The 10,060-nt window shown below is 45.6% G+C and overlaps 1 protein-coding gene across 3 annotated transcripts in view; it reads left to right on the top strand.

The window, feature by feature from the left end:
- Positions 1-706: 706 nt before the first annotated feature.
- Positions 707-10,060, top strand: part of SLC9A7 (solute carrier family 9 member A7) — a 74,359-nt gene continuing 65,005 nt past the window's right edge. For all 3 annotated transcript variants that reach the window (XM_062628615.1, XM_062628613.1, XM_062628614.1), the window contains exon 1: positions 707-1,155. In XM_062628615.1, the coding sequence (XP_062484599.1) occupies positions 897-1,155 (259 nt within the window). In that variant the 5' untranslated portion in view covers positions 707-896. The remainder of the gene's footprint in view (positions 1,156-10,060) is intronic.

The raw sequence follows: 10,060 nt of genomic DNA, 5'->3' as shown, positions 1-10,060 counted from the left end.
ACTCCTGCTGCTGATGATGATAAAAACCGCATAAACACGAGTTTTAAAGCATTTCTTAAGAACCGAACACTTTCATTACTCAGAATTCCCTGGTATTACTGGTAAAAATAAAACAATGAAAATGTTCCATTCAGTAAAGAAAAAAAATAAAGAAGGAAGTTCCGATTTTTGCTTGTTTGCAAGAAACAGAAAGTGACTTTTCTTTCCCTCCCCAACCCGAGATGATTTTAAAACACGTGGTTTGGGCTTTTTTAATAGCAAATACATTTAGAATGAAAAATGCTGGGAAGAAGGAGAAAAGAAAAAGCCTAGGTGGGAAAGCGCTCTGGTGATTCTAATGAGTACATTCTCGCTCCCTGTGGAGAACGTCTACCAATTCGTAGAGACCCGGAGAGACCGGTGCCTGCGTTTATCCCCTCTCAGGCCTCACGGAGACCCGCAGCTCCCGGCCCAGCTCGGACCCGGGCAAGGCGGGCTCCAGGGTGATGATTTCCATCCAACACCGCACCTGTGCAGCCGCTGCGCACCGGTTTGCTGTAGGATATGGGGAGACCGGGATGAGCACCTGAGATTCCCGAAACGAAACCAGCTCCGGGGTGGGGTTGGACAGGGCCGTTCTCACCCACCCCGGGACCTCCCACCGCTTCACTTCCACGAGGCCGAGCCCAGAACAGGGAGAACACCGCGTCTTTACGGCAGATGAGCCCGTAATCCCCGGCCGAGGCCACTGCTGCTGGGGCTGCGCCTTTAAGGGGCCAGGGGAGGCGGTGGCAGGCGGGATCTTGCGTGCTGGCGCCTCTCCCTTCTTTCCTCCCTCCGCCGCCGGCCGGGCAGTGGGCAGTGCCCGCCGGCCGCCGCGGCGGGTGGGGAGCGGGGAGCCGCAGCAGCCTGCAGCCATGGCTGTGCCCCTGCGCCGCCAGCTGCCAATGCTCCTGCTTGTTCTGTTAGCAGCCGGTGGGCTGCGGGCGGCGGAGCGGAGCAGCAGCGCCATGGAGGAGCTCGCCACCGAGAAGGAGGCGGAGGAGAGCCACCGGCAGGACAGTGTGAGCCTGCTCACCTTCATCCTGCTCCTCACTCTCACCATCCTTACCATCTGGCTTTTCAAGCACCGCCGCGTCCGCTTCCTCCATGAGACCGGCCTGGCTATGATCTACGGTGAGTCCCGCCGCGCCTCGGCCAGCGCTGCCCTCGCCTCAGCCCCGTTCTTCTCCTCCCCTTCCCCCGGGCAGCTGGCTCCCTGGGGGCCGGTGTCACCTCCGGCAGGGGCGCCGGCGGCGGGCCCCTGTGCTCGGCTGCGCCCTCGCAGAACTGAGTCAAGGGGCGGGAGGGCTTTGGCCTCGCGCCCCCATCGCGGCTGGCGGGAGGCAGCGCAGGGGTAGGCCGCGCCCGGAGAGGGGGGCACAGCCCATCAGCTCCCGGATCCCGTCACCCCCCTGGAGCCTTTCCTGTGTGAAAAGAGCGTGTTTAAACTTCGTTGTTGTGGGGTTTGCTCTTGACTGCTGTCATGCCGCTGTTACCGGTGACCTGAGTTTGCTGGGAACCCACTGACCGCAGTGGTACCAGACACCCTAGACAGCGCCCGCAGCTCGCCCTAAGCCCGCCTGGTGGAGTAAGGACTGTACTGAATCGAGTTTGTCCTCTCCAGCTGCCTCTGTGTGTAAAGGGAAAGTAAATTTCTCATCAGAAGCGGTTATGGGGATGATGGTTTGGAGGAGCGGGGCTCTGCGCCGGTGCTATTGGTGGCTGGCGCAGAGGACCGCAGGTGAGCCTCGGCTGGTGCTGCGGAGGACTCGCTCCGCTGCGAACGCGCACAGTTGTATTCTGTGTGCAGTTTGCTACGCAAAGACTGTTGCGATGAAGAGCAGCCATCCGTTTAAAAAATGATTTGTCTGTTGGTGATTGGCTATTACCGCAGTACCGAGGGCATTTCTTCTTTATGAGCCGAGTCGGTTCCTGATGAATGGTGTGAAACACCTACCCGGTGCTGGTCGGGATAAACATATTGAGGGTAACCACAGATGAGAAATTCAGCACTCGAGGGGAGGGGAAAAGAGAACTATTTCCTCCCTGATGAGTACTACTGATCTTGAGAGCTATATGGTTGCTTGCAAAGCAGTGGAATTTTCCTCTGCTGATGCTTCTCTTAAACCATCCCAGTTTGCTCTTAGTCACTGATCTCTTTGCTGCATTGCTGTGTCTTTCACATATGCTTGTTGCTAAAAACTGGCAAATTAACAATTAGTTCTACACTAGCATGGTACTGCTTAGCTGCTGAGTAGTGCTCAGGAGGCAGTAGGTTAACTGTGTGTGTGCTGACAGGAAGAGACGGGGTAAGGTTGTATTGAAGATGTTGTTTAGATACTACGCTGGTGTTGTCACCCTCAGAAAGTTCACCTCTGTTCTATGGTTTAGTTTATGGTGGAAATCCTGTGTATGTGGGAGTGCTAATGTATGCAATACAAGTACCAGGGCACTCAGGGCATTTGGGTATGTGCTTTGATGAGTTGTGTGAGAAATAAGAAGCTGTTCAACTGGAGAACTTTTACCTCTTGTGAAACTCAAATTAGTTTACTCTAATATCCAGTTCCTGATCCATGAAATGAATGCTAGATTCCCAATTTAACATTCAAGTGCTGAAATGGTGTATTAGGAAAGGTGCTATGCAGTAGCCATTTCTGCCCATAGGCAACACTGCTGAAAAAAGGATTGGCTCTAACCATTGCATATTCTTGGTGTACCCTTGCCTGAATCATTTTCTTTTTATAGATTATTCCTCAATACACTCATCTTCTAAATGAGTCCCTCTAGTCTACCAAGATACATGATCTTCTCTCTCCCAAAGAGACTCTTGCTGTGTTGTGGCAAACATCTAAAGAAACATGTTTAGTGAGTTCAGTTCCTTTCTAACACAGTTAACCTTCTTGCCAGTAAAGCTCTGCTGAGGCCCAGCTTCACTTAAGCATTTTGCAGGCTTCCTTTAGAGCAAAGGACATTGCAAGTGTCATAATAACTGTCTGTTATGCTTCTGATAACCAGGTTTCATTCTTCAAATAAGAGCTTCTCTTCTTCCTTGTCACTTAAAGGACAGTGGCAAAACTGAGATGGGTTTCTATTTTGCTGATAACTTGGTATCTGAAAACTGCATGTTGTGGTTTTTTTGTGTGTGTGTGTTTTCAACTATGTATGCATTTAAGAGGCATGTATTTGATCAGTCTGACTTAAGCACAAAATCATTAGGCAGTATTTCAACCAGAGTTGGTGTGGTCATAAAAACATACACACCAAACAAGCAAACAAAAAAACAACCAACAAATAACCCCCCAAACAAACAAACAAAAAAAGAACACACTCAAAAAACCACGAAAAAAATCCAAACACCCAAATCAGTTCTGGGTGTCTAGGTGCTCTCTTAAGGATGTATTTAATAATATGTTAATGGTGCAGGCTCCAAATTCTGCACATTAGGTAATTTTCATATGATTTTATAGTCAAGACTACAGCACTTGTACCACTTGCATTCCACTTTTTAACAGAAAAATTGAAGTGTTTCTATCACAGTGGTTTCCAATGCTACCCAAATAAGTGGCCTTCATTTACAGAAGTAAGTCAACAATTCAGTGCTGATTAATTTTTATTATGGAGACCATGACCTGGAAAAAGCTGGCTTGTTGCACCTAAAACCCCTCAAAAACTGTTGGTCTCAAAGTGATGAATATTTGGATGATGGTATTGGATGAAATACACATTTGACTTGAGCTAGTTACAGCTGCAGGTCTTGATGGTTGCAAGTTCCTTTTGCTCTTTAAGAAGAGGTGATGGAGTTGGGTTTCTTTTCATCTAGCCATGATTAATTTAATGTGCAACGAGACCTCTTTCAACGAGACTAGAGTAGGCATCAGGTAGCACAACACTGGCTTGAAACAGTGAGCAGAGAAGCTGCTTCCAGAAGCCAGGCTTTAACCAGAATCCAGATTTGCTGTGTTGTATACAACTTCATTGTGCTAGCTGCTTTGATTGAAGATTAAAGTGTCATTAAAATCATTATGTAGTCTTTCCCTGTTTCTTATTTCCTGTGTTGTCACTGTTCTCCAACAGACAGTCGCTGCTTGTCTGTCTGTGTTATTCTGATGTGTGTAAAATATCTTTCTCTGGAAATGTCTGTTGAGATGTGAACTAACACAGAGCTTATATGGGTGTTTATTGACTTGCAGCCTTGTTTCCTCCCCTCCTTCCTCCCCCCCCCCCGCCTTTATTTTTTGGTGATGTGCAACTTAATCTTGTTTGTGCTGAAGCAATATGAAAACTTCAGCTGCGCATGATAGATCTGACAGTTGTGTATGTGAAAGTGGAACGACCCTAACTTTTTTGAATGTCTTAAAATACCTTCTGGCGAAAGCTGCAGGTTCGGGTGCAGTACAGATTTGAAAATAAATATGCACCATAGCACTGCGCTATGATCACCCACAGGTCATTTCATAAGATGTACTTGGCTTATAAAGTGCTAAATATGATTGAATCTGGTCTTGAAACTGTAACAAGGGGGCTGCTTTTATGAAAGTTAAATACTTGCAAATATTGTGCAGGTGCTCCAGCAGCAGTGTTACTAATGTAAGTCATTATGGAGCAATTAAAAAAACGCAAACAACCATCCCATAACAGAGCAATTAAGGAATTGAGACTTTGCTGACACATGTATTCCAGCCTGTGATAGGGATCATGATGCTCCTTGCCTTTGTGCTGGTCTGAGTCCCAAGGATAAAGCATCGTGAGCCATGTTTTACCTGAAGAGGTTCAACAGAGGTGAACAGCAGCTCTGTGTTTAGCAGGTTTCTTCACTCTCTTAGGAGCATCCTCATCTGGTAGGGCACCAGAGGATGTGGACTGTGCACCTCAAGAACTCTAGGAAGAGCTTATAGATGGGAAGTGATGGCGGGCTCCCAGCACCCTCTCTTTAAGAAACAGCTATCTGGATAAGTAGATGTGTGCCAACAGATCCAGAGATATCACTCCCATTAGGCAATTAGTTTGCCCCTTTCAAAAGCAGTAATTTGGATGCCAGTCCTACCAGGTACCTTCTCAAATGTGGTGTTGTTCTGGAACTGTCTGGAAGCCACATGTGCTAATGCTGCAGGTAAAAGTAAAAGCAAAATTGGACTTCAGTGTGGAGGGAGAAAATATATGAAAAAGCATGTAAAACTTCTTCTATTACCTTTTGTGGATCACAAATGAGAGATGAGGTAAAGGCTGAGGATGAAAACATCTTTTTTGTTCTGAAATACTCAGTATCAGTCTAAGTTTCTGTATCCACAGAGTAGATGCAGAAAAGGCCTATTTTTAGCTCATGTGGCTGCAGTACTGTCTGTTACAATTTTAGTCTCTACGCATGCTAGAAATGACCTGACACGTCTCCCACAGCCATCAAAATAATGGCAATGTTGGTATTTAATAAGCTACTTTCACACAAGCCTTCTAATAACAGATTTAGAAGCATAACTCTCAACACCTAGTTTTGAGAACATCTCACTTTCTCTGGCAACCTGCTTGTTCTTCCTGGATATTCTTTCACGGACTTTCACATGAGTCTTGCGCAGTTTGTTGGCTGCTCAGGACGTTTTAACTGTATTGCAAATCTCATCTGTAAGCTTGCTTTGTGGTCTGTACCCGGATGGAGCTTATTTTATCTTGTGAGATATTTTAGCAGAAGTGCTGTGTATCTGTTGTTAACCTGTTAATCTGTTGTCAGATTTATTCTTCAGGTGGGATAGTTGAATAGTTAAAAATCGCTAATATTTCTGAAATGTCTTTGAAGTGTAATAATTTAGCTGTATGATTCAGCTGTAGTCCTCAGAGCACAGAGCAGTGATTTTGTGGGGGTTTTTGGTTGTGTGTGTTTTTTGGTGTTTTTTTGTTGGTGTTGCTTTGTTTTGGTGGTTTTTTTTTTTTTGGGGGGGGGGCGGTTTGTGGTCATGTTGGGTTCTTTGAGGTAGGACAGAGGTTTTAATAGCAATAAGTTAAATTAGTTCATTTTTGTTTGTTAAATTCAGCTTCATGAAATGTTCTATGAAATTAGCACCAGAATATCCTTCTGATTACCAGCATGATCTAAAGGAGAGAGACATGGCAAGCCTGGATTTCCTCTATATGACACAAGTGGCTGTTAAAGCTGGCACTGTTCTACAACACCATGTGATTGTAGAAACCAGGATGAGGCTTAAGGGGAAGGGATTCCTTTGCATGTACTGTAATTCTCATCTGAATTAGAAAGTTATCACTAATAGATGCCAGTTCTGTAATATTGCAGAGCTCACATCTGCCTGCCTTGCTGTCCTGCATGTGTGCTCAGTGATGGGCTGTGTTGGTTGGGGTGTGGTGAACTGTGGGTAGGTAACCTGATGTGTGGTGCGCAAGCTTGTTTTCAGACACTAAGGTGGTCCTGCAGTGCATGACAGGTTAGCGTTGCTCTTGTCTAGGATCTGTAGGTGCATGAAGCTTTCCTTAGTTCACTTCTGAAGATTGTTTTGCATCTTTTCCAATTTGTCTTTGCTCCCTTGAAATAGAAATATATCTCTAAACAGGTCTTCCAATGAATCTTCCTGAAACAGCCCAAGGACTGAGTTCCCCTGTAGATGTAGTGTCTGTAGCTATTATAGTAGCTTCTGCTCTTGCTGCAGGTGAGAAAACTGACAAGAGGATGGTGAGGGAGTGTATAAAAGCTGCCAAGCCCTACAGGATACCCAAAGCTGCTTGTCAGGTGCTGAAGGTGTCCCCATGTCAGTGTTGCTCTATTGTATCAACTGGGGCTCTGTGTAGTTTTGGGAGGAGGTGGATGGGACAAATCGGGTCTAGATTTTTAGCCGTCTCCTGTCTGCTTGGTTACTTAGGCCTTTGTTTTATAGATGATCACAGAAGGGTAGTAGGGAGTGCTTCCTTGACTATGGTAATGAAAATATATGTAGCAACTGGTGTGTAATTTTATCTCTGGATTTCACAATCCTGCATTGGCTTATACCTTATGCAAAACGAAATGAACAATTCAGATATTGTTCTTTCCAATATTTAATTAAAAAAGCTGTGGTGGACTGGAGTGATTCTGGCTGTGCCTTCTCTTGCGGTGTGTCTTTTATAGACCTTTCTCAATTCCTGTGCTATAGAAAGACTAGAGCATTTTAACACTGAAATCACCTTCACTCAAAGCAATTATGTGCACAGCAGGAAGTGCCTCTGCTTCATCTGTACAGCCGCTTCTGGGAAGCATTTAGGTGAAGGAGTGAAACCTGTGAAACACCTTTCTAAATCACTGCGTGGGCTCACTAACAGAGCTGAAACTCTAGACTTCTGTTGTGTGTTCTCCCGGCACAACTGGAGATAGGTGTAAGCCTTGTTTTTGGCTTGGTGTGGCCCAAACTCTCCCTTCTCAGGGGACTAGCCTTGCCTCCAAACTGGGATGGTTTTCCACAGCACACACAGCTCTGGAAGCAGTGATAGGAAGGTTACATTCCCTGTGACAGAAAAGCGTCATGGCTCAGCTAGCTACGTTCCTCTTTGTCCTCTGTCCTCACGAACTTGGCTTTGTTGGTGCATAGTGGCCTTTTTTTCCCATTTTTCCTCAGGAAAATAGTCTTCCCTTTACCACACTACTCTGTAGATTTGTTTAAGGCAACATCTTGAAGAGCTGGGTGAAACCTGTCTCTTCCTTCTGGTAGGGAGATATTTCCATCCCCATCCCCTGCTATCTGAACCCTAACCATTCTCTTCATTAGGTAGAAGTGGTATTATAAGGTTCTTGCAGCCCAGAAAGCCAACCGTACCCTGGGCTTCATCAAAAGGAGCGTGACCAGGTCGAAGGAGGTGATCCTGCCCCTCTACTCTGCTCTTGTGAGACCTCACTTGGAGTATTGTGTGCAGTTCTGGTGGTCCTTAACGTAAAAAGGACATGGAACTGTTGGAACAAGTCCAGAGGAGGGCCACAAGGATGATCAGGGGACTGGAGCACCTCCTGTATGAAGACAGGCTGAGAAAGTTGGGGCTGTTCAGCCTGGAGAAGGTAAGGCTGGTGGAGACCTCATAGCAGCTTTCCAGTATCTGAAGGGGGGCTACAAGGATGCTGGGGAGGGACTATTCATCAGGGACTGTAGTAATAGGACAAGGGGTAACGGGTTCTAACTTAAACAGGGGAAGTTTAGGTTAGATATAAGGAAGAAGTTCTTTACTGTAAGGGTGGTGAGGCACTGGAGTGGGTTGCCCAGGGAAGTTGTGAATGCTCCACCCCAGCAGTGTTCAAGACCAGGTTGGACAGGGCCTTGGGTGACATGGTTTAGTGTGAGGTGTTCCTGCCCATGGCAGGGGGGTTGGAACTAGTTGATCTTAAGGTCCTTTCCAAGCCTAACTATTCTATGATTCAAAGCTATCTCAAAGTTTAACAGCAGTTTTCATGTTTAATCTGATTCTTGAATTAAGGGGGTAGCATTTGAGCCTCAGAAGCAATGACCCAGCATGCTGGCACCAATACATGCCCTGCTGCAGAGCTGACACAGGGAAAAGTCTCATCTGTCGGGGACACCAAGCTATATAAGAAGCTTTCTCTTCAGCTAGCTATTGATGGCAAGAGTTGCAGGTGCACACACCACACATCCACACACAGCCAGCACATTGAAGATTGTCATCTTATGCACAAACAAGTTAATGGCATTTTAGAACACATTTATCCTTCATTTCCACCTTTTTTTTTTTTTTTGTTAAAAGTAGTCCCCGGCTTCATAATGAAAGAGCAGGAGAACAAGTCAAGAATAAGAACAAGAGCGCCCATTTAAAATATCTCCTCAGTACTAATTAGGTTCCTTTAAGCCTAAGTGGAAAACGAAGACACCTATGGAGGGGCATGGCATTCAGAATAAGCATACCCCTTCATTTAAACACTTCCACAAAGCCAGCACACCAAGGTGTCCATCAGACCCACAACCTGCTGTTCAAACTGGCCCCTCCAAGGAGCTTATACAAGGTAACAGCAGAAAAGTTACACACTCATGATGTGCACTTAAGGTTTGCACCAGGTATTTCAGTTGCCTCCAGCTGCCTTTAATACCATTTGCTACAGATGTATTTCAACAGGGCAGGGATATTTTGAGAAAAAAACAAACCCTACAAGCAGAGAAGAGAAAAGCTATGGAGAAGTAGCGCAAGCTGCAGCAGACCTACAAGCTCACAAACACAGCGTTATGGTCAGGACCACCAGCAGCAGCAGAGCTACCCCATGGCTGGGCCATCCAGGGTAGGATGCAGCCAGGCATGCAGACACCTCCTGTCAGCAGTGCTGCACCTACAAGAGATTTGCTAGGACAGACCTATCAGGTAGCGTTGGGATCTTTCTCCATGCATCACTCACACATATAGCTGTATCAAGAGAAATTCAGAGTTTAAACTCAGCCTTTGAAAATGAAATACTGAAGCCAGGAAGAAAGCACAGAAACCATGTACCTCCCTGGCTAAGAGCAGTTCACCTCCTCTACTCTAATTGAAAGGGAGCCTTCAACTATTTCTCCCCAGTCAAAGAAACGACAACACAAACCAAAAACACCAGCTTCTTCCACCGTAACTTTCAAGGTACCTTTAAAGTCAATTGTCTGATTTCAGGACATGGCAGGGGGGGAGGGAAGAAGAAAAAGAAAGAGTTAGTTTTGTACCATTTCTTTTCGCTCCCTTCATACTCAGTTAATTGAAGGCTGAAGTGCTTTTTAATAGGGAGAGGAAAAAAAAGCAGTGCATTTGAGCTAAATTGCCCATCTCTGGTAGACACAGAAATTATCTGATCTGCTGAGAACAACTGTGGGGTTTTTTACAACACTAGTAAAAACTCCTTCAAGATAAATGTCCTTCTAAAAAAATATAATTGCTTGTATCACATCGTTTCAATATAGACACCACTTAGTGTGGCGGAGAAGGGGTATGTTCAGCATTAAATGGAGATAAAGCATTAATCCTGAGTCATAAATAAGGACTCTGTTGAAGTAAAAAAAAAAGTCTACAAGCTGGTATTTCTGGCTTTCAGAGTGGAAACAACAGC

The sequence above is a fragment of the Pezoporus occidentalis genome, unplaced genomic scaffold (genome assembly GCF_034315485.1).
Source record: "Pezoporus occidentalis ecotype Australia unplaced genomic scaffold, CSIRO_AGI_Poc_V1 ctg32, whole genome shotgun sequence".
In the NCBI taxonomy this organism is placed as follows: Eukaryota; Metazoa; Chordata; class Aves; order Psittaciformes; family Psittacidae; genus Pezoporus; species Pezoporus occidentalis.
Note: the sequence above shows the minus strand (reverse complement) of the source record. Positions and strands in the feature narration are given on the sequence as shown.